This window comes from Macrobrachium rosenbergii, chromosome 4, assembly GCF_040412425.1.
Source record: "Macrobrachium rosenbergii isolate ZJJX-2024 chromosome 4, ASM4041242v1, whole genome shotgun sequence".
Taxonomy (NCBI): Eukaryota; Metazoa; Arthropoda; class Malacostraca; order Decapoda; family Palaemonidae; genus Macrobrachium; species Macrobrachium rosenbergii.
The window spans coordinates 41546599-41562390 of NC_089744.1; the positions used below are offsets into that span (position 1 = coordinate 41546599).

General features: G+C 35.3%; 2 protein-coding genes across 8 annotated transcripts in view; one reads left to right on the plus strand and one right to left on the minus strand.

Moving 5' to 3' along the window:
- Positions 1-2043, minus strand: part of LOC136833188 (dipeptidyl peptidase 1-like) — an 8094-nt gene extending 6051 nt beyond the window's left edge. Inside the window, exon 1 of the mRNA XM_067094965.1 lies at positions 1915-2043. Coding sequence (XP_066951066.1) covers positions 1915-1998 — 84 coding nt within the window. The 5' untranslated portion in view covers positions 1999-2043. The remainder of the gene's footprint in view (positions 1-1914) is intronic.
- Positions 1-15792, plus strand: part of LOC136833168 (transient receptor potential cation channel subfamily A member 1 homolog) — a 37806-nt gene that overhangs the window by 1732 nt on the left and 20282 nt on the right. For 3 of the 7 annotated variants that reach the window (XM_067094894.1, XM_067094924.1, XM_067094950.1), the window contains exon 1: positions 12372-12529. The exons of 1 other annotated variant lie outside the window; for it this stretch is intronic. In XM_067094894.1, the coding sequence (XP_066950995.1) occupies positions 12464-12529 (66 nt within the window). In that variant the 5' untranslated portion in view covers positions 12372-12463. Of the gene's footprint in view, positions 272-4699; positions 5047-12371; positions 12530-15792 lie in introns of those variants that run through there. 3 more of the 7 variants (XM_067094903.1, XM_067094932.1, XM_067094913.1) reach the window with 2 other exon arrangements.

Below are 15792 nucleotides of genomic sequence, written 5' to 3' on the forward strand. Positions count from 1 at the left end.
CACACTCGGGAGTCGCTGGTTGTTCAGCATTGAAACAATAAGAATTGTTGTACAGATAGGAAGTGCCGTGGAGCACGGGGTGGACGAGAGAGACCCTATTGAGTAATACAGTCTTTACTGTGTATATTTGTGTGCATGGTTAAGACTATTTCAGTTATGCGCAAGAGTCTGCAGGGTTGAAGGAAAGGTTTTCCCTTTGTGCGAAGTACTACTATGCATGTGTGATGGTTTGCCTTCAACATATGTTACCTGGCGACCTGCGAGTGCCTCGGTAAGTTATACGAAGGTAATGATTAACCAGTATGTATATATATAATAAGCGATGTCAGGCAGGGCAGTCGATCGAGGCTACGGCCTACCCCAACGTCAAATCAAAGTCCTTCAATAGAAGGCATCGTGCTTACCCATGGCCATATGAAAAATGGGAAAAAGCACGTTAAACGAAGAAGATATATATATATATATATATATATATATATATATATATATTGTGAGCGGTTTTGATTCCTAAGGTTATGCTGTATTTTGTTTAATTTTAGCTTTCTTAGAATTGGGTATTTTGTATAATTTTTTTTTTACAAATTGTTAACACATTTTCTTATTTCCTTAATCCCAGTATTATTGTGCACTGAATTTATGTATGAATGTTTGTATGCAAGAAACGGTTCTATGTCACAGGGAAGTTCATGAGCATTTTTGATGCAGGATAATCATTGCCTCACACTCGCTCTAAAGAAATGGAAAAGCTACTGAGCAGATAGTATCGAATCAGAACTAAGATCAACTATTTTCCAAAAGCCATAATTCCTTGCATAATAATTGTTCCTTAACAATATTTCAATATACTTTTAACATTCCGTTCATCTTATATTATAAAATGAAAAAACTTGACATTAATGATCTTTTAAAAGTTGATGTTAACATCACGAGGAGACGAAGTAGCGACATTTTTCGCTGTTCATCTAGTTATAAGCACGATTATGGACAAAGCTCTATTTGTACCCACGAGATCGACAGCATAACTTGGAGCATGTCATCGAACCAGCAAGGGAATATCTCCTCTTATTTTTTCCTGGTGTCGTAATGATTTTTTGCAAGTTTTTTCCATGGTACGCACGCGATGTCTGTTATTAAATGTGTGCGCTGATAAGATGTTTCAGCTCATAATGATTATGCTATATCATCAATGGCTAATTAAGCGGGTGGCGGTCCGCCCCGGCCGGCATTGTCCCGGGGCCCGGGGCGGGGGCACTTTGGCATCTTTTGAGCAAGTCTGGTCTGGCATAATTCTAGATTTTCTAGCATGTTTCGTCTGATCTGAATACTGATTTATCGACTCTGCTGTTGGACAGTAAGCGATTTTTGACAACGGTAATCCTGGTTTCTTTCTCCCAAAAAGTAAGGCCAGCTATTAGTCAGCTCAGATTGTCAAACTTCGCGATATTGGCAATAGAGCATGAAAGTACTAATCAGTTGGACTTTGATGTTATTAGCAAATTCGCTTCTAACAAAGCTCGTAGGGTTCCGTTGTAAATCTGCCGTGTTGTTTTGTTTCAACTTTATGAAATAAAATAAATTACTGAGATGTTGAGGCTTAAAATGTGCATTTAATTTTCACCACTTGAGTACTTTTATCGCGGGAATGGGTCGGCACTTTCAGAGTCCGCCCTGGGTGCCACTAACGCTAGTTACGCCACTGTGCAGTATATCACGAAACATGGAAGTTATTGGCTATTGTTATCATCAGCACGTTTCTTAACAATTTATTCGTGAACTACGGTAGTAAACGGTGAAAAAATTAGCTCAAAATGTGGATAAATTCGAAAATAGTATTGAATTATTCTGTGTAACAAAGACAACAGAAGAGAAAAGAAAGCAATTAAGAAACTTCGAAAATAAGCGGGGATCACTCACCAACATTTTGTATGTGCAGCCAACACTGACAGCAAAGATCTGCGTGCAGCCGCTTTTTATTGGTCTCGGAACATTGATAATCATGAAGTCGTGGGAAGTAAGTTATGTCGAACTGATAGCCCCTGTGAGAACAAGGAGGGGTGCTAGCATTGCATGTAAACAGCAATTGTTATCAGCACTACTGATCTGTTTATTGCTGTCAGATTCGTTATTCTTGTTTTTGTTCGTCGGGTTCATTTAGAATAGTTTTATATCAAATTTACCAACTGATGTGCTTTTTAAATGTTTTCTCGCATCGACGAGGAATGTATGACCATACAACCCATTTTAATAATAAGAATTTTAAGTAAATTCATTCCCATGCTCGATTCCTCAGGGACAAACGAGTTTACTCGTTTTGTGAGGCACCAGTACCTTCACTGTCACGCCAAGTACAGTTGTTGTGTCAACGTCAAAGATGTCGAGTTGTCGACGACACAAAGTTCAACAGAGGCTTTACTCACGATATTCGTTTGCTCTATTTTTGATCAGTTGCTTCTTTCGCGTGATTCCTCTATATATTTAATAATTTGTTTATTTACTGATTTTTATCTTTAACTTATTACCATCCCATATTATGCTATTTATTCGAACGGAAGAGCATTCACTGGTGTTGAAGTTTGCTGAGCTGGTTGATTATTTTTTTTTTTTTTTACGTTCTTTATGAATGTAACATAAGATATCTTACAAGTATTCACTATATATATATATATATATATATATATATATATATATATATATATATATATATATATATATATATATACACAGTAAGGATAATAGTATTAATCAGGGAATTTTATCGGAAATCTGATGCATTGCGGGTGTTCTGCATTTCTTGTCGAATTTACTTCTCATATTTCCTTGAACTTAGGGAATGGAAGAAACTTAACTTTTTAATTCTTTAACATAGAATATTATCATAAAATAATCTCAGTTCACTCTAAATTGACAAAATAAAAAGATCCATTTTTTGGCATTTGTTGGACTTGAGCGTAATTTGTTTACATAGACGAGGGCGGGGGTTGGGAGGAGTTGGGGAGTCATGCAATAGCTCCTGAGAGGGGCTCTTCACTCTCATCCATGAGGCTACTGAGCTCCAAGCCCTCCAACATAGACATCACTGAGTCTCCCATTTCAAAGTTCGGTCTTCGAGCTCGTCGAAGTTCTTCGGGGTCAGAAACGGCGAACTCTGAGCTGCTGCTTGATGCCTTGAAATGTTCATAATAACTGAACTATTCAAAAAGATGACTCAGTTGGAACTTGAATCACCCATTCATGTTCTAGTATGTTGTGAATTTCGAAACTATCGTTACCACATGTAGACATTTAATTCCGGATAGAAAAGGGAATGAAAATTACAACATAATTTTGAATTGCTGAAGAGACTTGGATAACAACATAACTTAAAATTTTTACTGAAAATCCGTCCAAGTTTAGCCGGTTTTTTTTTAGAATTTCTAATTTGACCGTTAAAATGTTCATACTGATTAAACCAATTCTTAAGTAGAAATGCACTGAGGTATAAAAAAGAAAAACCATTTCTTCGTCGGTTTTTCCGAGAACCAATGGGGATTTATTTATTTATTTATTTATTTTGCAGACGGACTATTCGAGAAATATTGATATTTTAATAGTGTCAGTATCAGAGGTCTGTCTTCTAAACTGCCAATTATTTAAAGCCATGCGTCGTAGAAAAATCAGAGTTGCTGTTTAACACAAAATAATTGCATTAATGGTATTACTGTCTACTTAGAAAATGAACTTGGATGCATTGCCTTATTTTTAAAAAAATTTTGTTGAAGGCAGGGTGACGGGTGGCCCTTGGAAATTTTGTTTCCCTTTCATGACCCTTTTTGTGCTATGGGTTTTCTGATTCAGTTTTAGCAATTGCTGTAGTCAAGGTCAAAGTCTGGTGCCAAATAAGTATAGAAACAATTTCGTATGACAACCAAACTATAATTAAACGAATGGAGATCTCCTGACACCCAGTTATAAAAACTCTAAACTCAAGTTATTAAAAAAAAAAAAGTCGTTAGATAATTCATTCACTGTGTTTTTTTTTTTTATAAACCTGAGAGAAAATACTTTTTTTTTTTTTCGTACATAGAATGGGTGATGCAAGAATATAGCGTGCATTGAGGCCTCCATTTTCCCATTACGGTCCTGGCGTTGCTAATTTCAGAGCGCTTTCTTCAAAACTGTCGAATCTTATCAAGGTTAAAGTCTGAAGAGGGTAAAAAAAAAAAAAGTAAAGATTAAAATAAGCAGCGGTGTGTTGAGTTTAAGCCAGAGAACATTTTAGAACTGTTATAAATGTTATCCATTGCGTTTCCTTAAGAAAGTGAAAGTATAAAGGAAGTTAATTCCACAAGAACAACACCGTGGTCTTTTCAGTTTTTTTTTTACCCTTTGCATTCTAAAAAGAATGATTCTTCGACTAAAGGTACACTAATCAGTTTTTAAAATAAGTGTAATCGGTGGTTGCCGCTGGGCCGAAGATCTAGTCTTTTTTTTTTTAAGACCTTTTTAATTTTTTTGTGTTCATAGTGAATCGGAGAGGGGCTAATAGAACCTTCTTATTACCACCACAGTTCTATTTTCTCAAATTTCCTCAACTATAGCTTTGAGAACATTACATTTCATGTCATTTATTCCGTTTGGTTTTTTTATTGTATAAACTCAATTTCCTTTAATTATGCTATTTGGTCTTTTTAAAAGTTGAATTTGTCTCAATTCTGAATATGACGTCACAAAAGCCTCTACTGTCGATCCACTTCACTCGCTCTATGATGTTAGTAACTTTCTTGGAAGTTTTTATCATCCATCGCAGTTCATCTAGAATTCAGACCAAAGTGAGGTATTCAAACAGTTTTTCATGAATTATTGTAAATCAGATTCACCGAATGTGAGAAGGTCGCTTATCCAACACAATTTTATCAGATAAACAGCAAATGAAAAAAGGACACAAGCATTGTAACATGGCTCCCCATTAGTTCAGCAAGAAATTAATAATGTCCTAAGAAGGACCTCGAGATGCAAGAAAACCTCGAAACGATTCAGGTCATACGAACTTACAGCACTGCATTTAAGGTCAGTTAAAGTAATCATTTCTACAGTTGAAGAGAGCATACTACTGTACTAGCCTTGCAGATTGCTTGTTGGACAGCAGTCAGTCTTTTGAGGTTACTTAACATTTTTGCATTTCAGAATATTTACTCATTAAAAGTTTTAAACAGTGGAAGAACTGCCTCGAAAAAGGCCCAAAGTTAGTAAATAAGTAAACATTTTATATTATATATATATATATATATATATATATATATATATATATATATGAATGCATATATAATTTAAATTTACATTTACTTTGGAGGTTTTCTATTTTCAGTAGCTTAAAATATCACTGACATGTGAAAGTCAAGTTTCTCGTATACTACCCTACCATAGTCGCCTACTCCTGTTTGGTGTCAGCCTCTTGGAAATACTTGAAGAATCAGGTTAGGTAGTAGCCTAGGCTATCACATATGTGTTCTCTGATGAAAAGGTTTGCTGCAGCAGCTGCTGAACCATCACATTCTAAACGTTTCAGTTTTCTCGTTTGTATTTTTTGCAGAAATAATGCATTTTTTTCTTTGTAATAAGCCTATTTAGTGCCTTTTTAAGTATAGGCTATATCTTTTGAACTACGTGTTGATTCCTGCATGAAGTTTTGTATTTTCCTTAGTATTAAGTACAGTGTTTCAGGTTCTTATTGATTTTATTAATTATAGGCTAATGCCCTTTGAGCATAATAATTTTGCCAAAATGATTGATTTTAAGATCTTTTAACGCTTCACATAAGAAGCGAGTAGGCTACAAGTCTTACATTACAGTTACTTTTGGAAACTTTATACTCTTAATGATGATGAATTAAATAGAAACTTCTTGTATTATAAAGAAACTACCAGAAAGTATATGCAAAAGATTCAAATTGTGAATGAAGAAATTTAAGATGTATTTGTAGCTAAGGATGTGAGTGAAAAATATCGTAGTAAATTCAAGAAAATTCTCAAAGTAGATTATAATGATCAGATTCTTGACAAATTAACTGAGATTGAACAAGGGCTACATTCCAAATCTCAGGCCAACAATGTGGGAAGTAAGCCTGTAATGGCTGTCAAACTGCCTAAATTAACTTGCAAGGAGTTTTTTGAGGAATCTACTGATAAATTAGAGTTCAAGAAGTTTTTATCAGGTGTGTCGATGCTTGGAAAATTGGCTGAGTCCAATAAACTTATGTATTTGCACAAATTTTGTTAGGTTATGCCTTCAAGGCAATTTCTCTCCCTGCCATTTCTAATGATAACGACACTGTAGCTCAGTTTTGTTTAAATATGAATTTCTTGATATTCCTTTTATTATTGATTAAAGTTTCAAACAACTACTCCATCATCCATGTTTGATTCTACTTTACATGGCATGTGTTCTTGTATCAATGAATGCAAAGCAACAGTTCATGAAATGAAACTGTACAAAGTAGATCTGTTAGATGGTCTTGATTCGCACATCGAATCTTAAAAGCAGTGTTGAAATTGAAAACAACAAAATTTCTGTAAAAAACAAAACTGTTTTGCAAAGTTCCAGTAAGTCTCAATTTAAATCAAAGACCTGTGAAAAACCACCACCTTCAGCTTTAGAAAATTTCAAAACCACAGCCGAAGCTAAACTTGCTTCGAAGGGCAATAGCCCTGTAAATAGTAATGTAAATAATGGTAATATTTAGTATTGAGAATTTTGTAGCAGATTTGGTAACAGCATGTTCAATTGCACCAAATTTGAGAAGGTGGCAGAGCTCCAGAAGATTTGCTCTTCATTGGGTTTGTGTGTATTGTGCATCAGTAGCAAGCCCTGGCAATGACAATAAACTCAGGTTTTCTTTTACTAGTTGTAAGGAGAATGCTCATAACTCAGCTTTGTCCTAACACTAGTTGTAGAGGTTCTTCAAGAAACCTTTGTATTAAATGTACAACACATAAAAACCATTTATCAGCCTTTTCTGCTTCCTGTGTTATCCTTCAGATTTCATGTTGTAAATACTCTTTTCACTGTTAGGTGCTAACTGGAGATAGGGAGTCAGAAGTTTGTCTATGCCAATTGCTAAAGAACTGTCAGTGCATATGAACCTACCCTCAACCTGATATGATGTAACCACTTTTATAGGAGCATCTGAGCCTCAGTTTAGAGAATGATGTATATCTGTTCCTGGGAGCAGGAAACAACCAACTGCTTTGCTTGCTAACCTTAATTTTGGCCTTCAGTAGTATGTTGTACAGCAGGTTGTGGCATTCTACAACCTCATTCAAGAAGGATATACAATGGGTATACTTTCATTGTTCGGCTGCGGAGTAGCCTTCTATTCCCCAGCTGAGCCAACTTTGGGTACGAACAATTAAAGTATCATCAAGTGCATGTTAGATTCTGCTTGGAAAATACCAGTGTTCCTTGCTCTTTTGAAAATGTAATACATTTTCTTTACCCAAACCAAGTGGTGTATGCCAACTTACATAGTAAAGTATCAATATGTCCTAGACTAGAATATTGGGAGATCCTTCCTCATTGGAAGGACATTCCTCTATTCAGGTCAACTTTCGGCTCTCGCATAAGAAATCTTATGCTCCTTCGAAGTCTTTACTCCCTGATGGTTATGTTGAACAAGACCTCAAAAACAAGATTGCCAAAATTGAATAATGCATAAAGGGCATCGCTTTCAAAGACAATAAGTATTGTATCAATCTCCCTTGGAAAGATGACTTAATAGAGAAGGTCCCATGCAATTATAAAGTATCTCTCTGCTTTAAGGCGAGTGAAACAGAAGAGATTGCTGAGTGCTTCTCAAAGTCTAACATAAACAGCTAGATGCTGGAATTATTGAGAAAATAAATGTCAAATCAAAGGATTTTGAGAAGTATGAAATCCATTTGAGTTCCACATAGGTTTTTCGTAAAGGATGAAGCCAATATCACCATTAAGATTCAAAAGTTCTCTGAAAAACAATAATGCTCCTTTTCTAGATGAAGCTGTTTATCCTGGAGTTAATCTAGTGACAGGTTTTGTGAAGTTCTCTTTATTTCAGATCAAATGATGTGGTCATACTAAGAGACATCGAGCAAGCATTCTTACAATTAATGTTAACAACAAAGACGACAAAAACAGGTTTTGATTCTTCATGAAGGAAGATGAGTAGGTTGCATACTAGTTCAAAACTATCATTTTTGCCTTTAAGATTAGCCCTTTCATTTTTAACTGTTACTGAGCATCACCTAAGTAAGTTTGGTGATGAGTTTTCATGAATACTCGAACAGAACTTTTCATGCAGACGACTTCGTCACTGGTAACTTGACTGAATTTTTCAAGAATGTATATTCAGATCCTGTTAACAGAATGCGGCAAGGTGGATTTTGTCTACGTTCCTGGAACCCTAACAGTGAGGAACTTAACGCTGTCATGATAAAGGTGGCTAGATTACCACTCATGGCAATAATTAAGAAAAAGTCCTAGGTCTCGGATATTTCTTGGAAGGTGATTCCATTCAGTTGTCTGACATTATTTTGAATTCCACAGTTAACATTAAGAGATCAATATTATCTCAAATCTCAACCATTTTTTACCCTCTGGGTCTTGCTTATTGCTGCAAAGGGGGGACTAGCCTACTCATGGGAGAATTGCAGGGTTTAAAGCTCTCTTGGGATGAATTATACTGGAGAAGTTATAAAAGGAATGGAGTAAACACTGTTCTGACTTCTCATAATTTACTTCCGTACCCTTGCCTCAACCATGTGGCAGTGAAGATTCAAGCAACTCTGTATGCTTGCGTTAATGTTTCTAAATCAAGCTATCGCTCTTCCATTTATAATGCCTGCATTGGTAGTTCACAGTTAATATTTATGAATCTTGTGTTGCTCCCATCAAGTCTAAAAGGCTATCCATGCTAAACTGATGGGGGTGTTATAATTGCTGTTAATTATCAGTTTGTGTGACAGTGGCTACTAAATGAATTTGTCACGACCAAGAGTATTTTCACTCGCAATCGCATCTAAGATATTTTATTGTTCAAGGAGAACTTAGTGGATAACTTTGGGTTCTCAGTCAGCTTCAAATATGTCAAGTGGAGGTAGTCTTTGCGATATCATCACGGGAGGTCTTTCATATGCCGAATTCATTAAACTTTCCTTTTGGTTAAACAGTCTGACTAAATTACAACATTAAAAACATTTCGTCTTTCATGGTTAAACTGGAAGAAAGTCTGGAACCATAGTGGCTGTTCAGGTCTACCCCAAAGCCAAATCAAAAAGTCCTTCAAAGAAGGCAGTTCACGTTGTTCATGGACAGAAGATGATCTAGGCTGTCTCTCTGTTGCATGTAGGCAGCAGACTCAACCTGCAGGAGTACCTGCATCTTTCACTGACAAGGTTGACCAACGATGTATTGGAACCTTGGTCAACATTCATAAATTTTGATATCAATAAAATTTTCAGTTACATAAATTTTTAAGGCAATCAACATTTTTACTAAAAAAAAATCACCAGGAAATGCTGATTATTGTGCAAGTTGTGCTGGATAAAGGTAATGCAGAAAGTAAGTTTTGCTCAGGAGTTAGCCCACAAAAGTTTGGATGGCAAGAACCCCGCGGATGCACCGGTTCTAGTCAACAATTTAGACCTGTTTTTGGACAACAGTGATATTATACATTCTAGGGGCAGAACTGGAACAAAATTAAAATACGACTATGATGTGCTAACCAGTAAACCATAGGCTGTTGATTGTGGAGTTTTATCATAGGAAATGTAATCATCTTGCATTCAGACCACCTTATACTGTTAGAACGCGTGGGTTTTGGACTCCTAGAATGCGTAAAGTTGTTAAAAGAATTTTAGGCTTTTGTATGACATGCAGAAAATTTAACAATTTGGCATTTCAGTATTCCAGATTTAACAATTTGGCATTTCGATATTCCAAATTTAACAATTTGGCATTTCGATATTCCAAATTTAACAATTTGGCATTTCGATATTCCAAATTTAACAATTTGGCATTTCGATATTCCAAAATGCCAAATTTGCCCAAGCACCGGGTCAGTTTTGTTAAACCCATTCAGCATACTGGAATGACTACAGACCATCTGTAGGCTGTAGGAGAGAAAAACGAAAATTTGAAGATAAACCTTTTGATTTTGATAGTAAGTGTTAGGGCCATGCACATAGAAATAGTCCCTGACATGTCAACACTTAGCTTTGTGTTGGCCTTTTTAGAGTTTGTTTATCTATACGGTACACCGACGCATGTTTCCAGTGACTTTGCTAAGTTATTTGTAGCTGATTATCAAGTCTTGGAGCAAGCTTTGGTGTGTGTTGAATTCAAGAAACATCCAAACCATATTCAGCACGCCAAGATTCCGCTGCGCTCTAACTGGGTAGGTGCGACCTGGGAGAGACTCATCAGAGCTGTCAAAAGTTGTATTTATACAGACAGCGCTCAGATCTAAACTTAAGTACTTCGAACTGTTAAGTCATTGGCGATTAACTCTAGACCTTTAAGACAGCGTTCACTGAAAATAGTTCAGAAACTGTAACTCCAGTTGTTAAACTCAAATGCAATTAAATTCTAAGAAAGAATAAGGAGAATAATGTAAGCGATGGGTTAAAATAATTTGAACAAATAATAGCAACATTTGACACAATGTGATATGGGGTTGTAATTAGAAAATTGCTTTTTTATTATATGTGTAACAGATAAATAGCTAAAATTAAAATATATTAAATGGCTCGTTAAACAAGTATATTTATGAAAATTAATAAATAAAATCTTTTAAATGAAAAAATAGCAGTTAAGTACATTTATCAATTAGTACTTTTTTCTAACGTTCTCAATAAAATTCAAAGTAAAAGAAGAAAATGGCCAATGAAAATTAGGAAAACGAAGCCATGATGAAAACAATAAAGGCAGCAATCTGAGGACGTGGGAAAATTACCAACTACGTTTTCTTGGATACAATATTTTGGCACTTTCTCGTTACCTGTCTTACTAGTGATTGTTTCCTCGGTTTTGTTGTTGTCATTATATTCTCTTTTCTCATTTAGTTTGACAAAAGCCATTCTTCCTATGTTATCGTCAGTATAAGCGTTGTGAATTTTAATATATTTTGTATCCTGCCATTTTCATTGACGTCCATTCCATTAAATGGAGTCTGTAGAATTCGTTATAAGAATATATCAGTCTCTTTCAAACTTTTCATCTAATAATTCATTAGGTAATGATAATCCGGAATCATCTTGAATGTTTTCCTAGGGGATAATGTTATCAAAGATACAGTACTTCATTTTTTGAACTTGAGTTTCAGACGGTAGGTTATCCCGGCGAGCGCTTCCCTCATAATATGTGGACGAACAGAGCGCTTCGTAGCTGTACATACAGTAGGTATACTCAGGAATGATAAAATCGTTGACGTAATCTTTGAAGATCAAATGGGTCGAATTTGAATGTTTAGTTTATGAATCATAGGTAAACCATACATTGTACCTGGTGCGATATCTGTTTCATCTAGTTTCTCTGTTCTTGTTTAGTAACAATTTTCTCTTATAGCTTTCAAGGCTTCTACTCTAATTTTTTTCACATAGAATATTTTAATTTTTTAAGAAAATCAACCTTATCTAAGTATTACTCCTCAGCCTTTATAAGGCCTAGTGACATGTAAATTAATTTTCACCCGGTCTTTTGAGAACGTCTAGATCATTTCTGAGAATATGTTCTGTATGAATGAACAAAGGAAAAGTAGGTTTCGCAAGAACTTTTGTGTCACAACATCCTGTTTTCAAACACACAAACATCATTGTCCACAATATTGCCACGAAGCTTTTATGAAATTCAGAGAGCAAAAAAAAAAAAAAAAAACAGTTTTGGCAATGCGAAAAAAAAAAGCGAATGGGAACTGGTACACCTGGGCCAGACTCTCTAGACCTTGCACCTGGGATATGAGCAATTGGTTTTCCCCGTAAAAAAAGAAAGAAGGAAATAACAAAAGCGTGAATTTTCAGTTCAACATCTGGACATGTGCAGGGGTTACAGCAAAGTCATAGCACGTTGATGTGATAAAAACTCTTGACGATTCATTGTGAACGTTGCAAAATATTTTTATTCGAGAGAGAGTTCATATCGACTGTAATTTTCTTTTATCAGTAAATCATTGTAATTTTCCACATAAACTAAATTCTTGTAATCACAAAAAAAAAACCCTACACCAATACAATCTCTCAAAACTTGCTATGCACAAATTCCCCGAATTAGAGTTAACACAACGTTGCCTTTTCCTGTGGAAACGACCTTTAAATATTATCTTCAAATGACGAAATAGCCGAGCACGTATACACTAAGCACATCCTGCTCAGGATGTCAGAGGCAGCCGAGTTTAGTGACGGCTTCGATGTTTGACCTTACGTGTTCACATGCAGAAGTGCTCAACAAATAACTTGCGATGTCTGTCGATACTTTATCCGGAGAGAGAGAAAACAACTTGAACGGAGTCATGGATGAGGAGAAGGTCTGTCTGAATTACTCGTCGATTCATTTTTTCATCTAGTGGTTTTCGTATACGTACGAAAACAGTTTCTCCCTTCCTCCTGCCACTTATCTATCTATGTATCTATAAGAGACGAATATCAGGTACAGGTTAGGCATTCTAGTTCATCTCTTGTTCGCTGACGATATAATGTTGTCCCCTTCAGCTATACGTCTGCAAAAATTAATAGACACCGCTTATATCTATGTCATGTACTGTAGGTCTGATATGAAGAATACAGTCAAGATTGGCAATGGAAGAGCTGCATGTATAAAATCATTCAAGAATAGGGAAAATGTATCACCAACTACCTTGATTTATATTACTGACATTACCCGTAATGGAAATGTCCAAGTATGCTATTAAAAATAGAGGAATAACCTTCAGTTACTAAGTTCAATAAGTGGCCAAACACTTTCTTTGAAAAGTTATGGAATGAGTTACCATTTCCATGGATAGTTTATTTTTTAATAGTTTGTTATATATGGACTTTGGTATGGAGAGGTGCTATATCAAAGCTATCCATGACTGACATTTCCGGTAGTTTCACATCTATTATGTAATCGAAAAACACTGGTATTTCTCAAGCTGTTCTCATTTATGGACAGCTGGTTGGTATCAGGCATGATAAAATCGTTGACGTAATCTTTGAAGATCAAATGGGTCGAATTTGAATGTTTAGTTTATGAATCATAGGTAAACCATACATTGTACCTGGTGCGATATCTGTTTCATCTAGTTTCTCTATTCTTGTTTAGTGACATTTTTCTCTTATAGCTTTCAAGGCTTCTACTCTAATTTTTGTCACATAGAATATTTTAATTTTTTAAGAAAATCAACCTTATCCAAGTATTACTCCTAAGCCCTTATGAGGCCTACTGACATGTAAACTAATTTTCACCCTGTCTTTTGAGAACGTCTAGATCATTTTCTGAGAATATGTTTTGAGCCCTTTCTTTTCACACCGTTTCATGATTTTATACGCAACAGTTTTTGGCACGTACCAAAATTTAGATTATCCGTATCGTAGGACGGTAATTCTATTACTGTTACATAAAATCTCAAAGGCCGAAAAATATTTTACTTTTGAGAATTTTGGGTGCGTGCAGTGCTGTAGACAAAGCAAGTAGATATTGGTCTTTTTTTTTAGACAGTTAGTATTCAGAGATTGCCGACAACTGTCTATCAGGACATTCCTGTCACTACAAAGCCTTAAGAACCAAGTGCAAGAAATATGAAGACATTATGATTGCCCACTTGGCTACGATGGTGTGGATGGGTCTATTCCACCTCTGATAAATATATCTGAAAACGACAGGTATATGTATGTACGGGAGGCAATAGACTTTTATCCCTTTCGTGGTCAGGTCGGCAACATGACCCTGTTGTGATTATGGGACCCGGGTTCCTTTCCCGCTACTGGACATCACAACCACTCCAATTTCTTGCACTTGGATCTTAGGCTTTGTAGTGACAAGCGTATCCAAAAGAAGCACAAAGAATTCGAGAAGTTAAGAGGGCATTGTGGCTATTACTGCTATTACAATTATATTATACACACACACACACACATATATATATATATACAAATATTATATATTCTCATATACATATATACATATATATATATATGTATATATATATATATATATATATATATATATATATATATATATTTATACGGTGTATATAGTTACTTATGTCTATATTATGCATATGTATATCTATCTATCTATATACAATATATACATATATATATATATATATATATATATATATATATATATATATATATATATATATATATATATATATATATATATATATGAACAATTAGAGCGGACTCTATGCCCACACATGAATGGTAGAATCAAGGTTATGAATACGCTGGAGATTCATACTTTTTCTTTATTCCTTCCTACTTTTCGTGATTCATAATCACATCATCACGGAATTCTCTGGAAACGTAAATAAATAAAAAAGAAATGGACTGACCAGCTAAAACTGAAGTACTTTAACAGAAATAGAGTATAAACTCACTTCACAATTAGATACTCTAGAGCACACTTAAATCCATTCACACAAAATACAGAATCCTATTATATATGGACACATTTATATATTGTTACACAAGAGCACATTAAAGAGAACATATAAAATCCTAAAACACAGCGAATAAACTATATCAGAAAGTTTTAAAAATACGATAAGTTGAAAATAAAGTAACACATATAATGTCACATTAAAATGCACAAGTGGGTAACCTTTCCGTGGAAACGACATAGACACTATCAAACAAAAAAGGTGAATGAAAGAGAAGATCAGAGGTACGAACAGTAATTTACTGTGACAAGAATAGGGGCAGTTTGAATGTTTAGCGAGGGAACACGTAATTTGATATTTGGAGGTTCAAGTATTAGAAGTTTTGTTGATTTTGTACTTGGCCAATAACTTGCAAATCTTTGTAATTCATAGTAATTTTGCACTTGGATCGGACAGTCATCATCCAGGTTCATGACTCGCCTCTTTGTGGGAGTCTGCTCTGACCCCAGAAGCCGCCTGGTAGATCCGACTGATGTTCCCAGATTACATCTGGGACAAGTATATTCCTAAACAACACGAGACGACATCAAAGGGCATTGACGATCCTAAAATCTAAAGAGCAAGCCGATCGCTTTTGGATTTTTTGGAATGAGTTTGATGCCAATGGCTCAATAGGAATTTTGAATTACCCTAACGAAATCCCTTCTAAAGCTGGCATCATGTCAAAAGTGAAAACTGGCCTACGTAGGCAGTTCAGGGACATTAAAGTTCACTGTAGGGTTGAATTTTGTTAAGCAGCTGGGTAAGTATTCGATAGAAAGTTTTGTTTGGAAAGCAATTGCTACTGAAAAAATGCTGGAGGAAGAGGATTCCTTGATGAAATAAAGTCCAACTATGAGTATGTGAACAGAGTTTAGTTTAAAACTAAAAAAGAAACAGCTATAAAAATCAAACCCGAGGCCAGTAGGCGATCTTTCTCTAAAAAAAAATAGTGGTGTTGAAATGATAATTTTCTTTGAATATTAAAATATCTAATAAAGCCAATTTTGAATTCGTGTTCCTTTTCCAAGGTGAAAGTGATGCTGTGATAGGTGTTAACGAACTCAAGAAACCGGTCAGATTCGACTTCATGGTTACCAAGGACAAACGTATCTACATATCGAGAATAAAAAAGGAGACGATGGGCCAGGGTGCCTTCATCA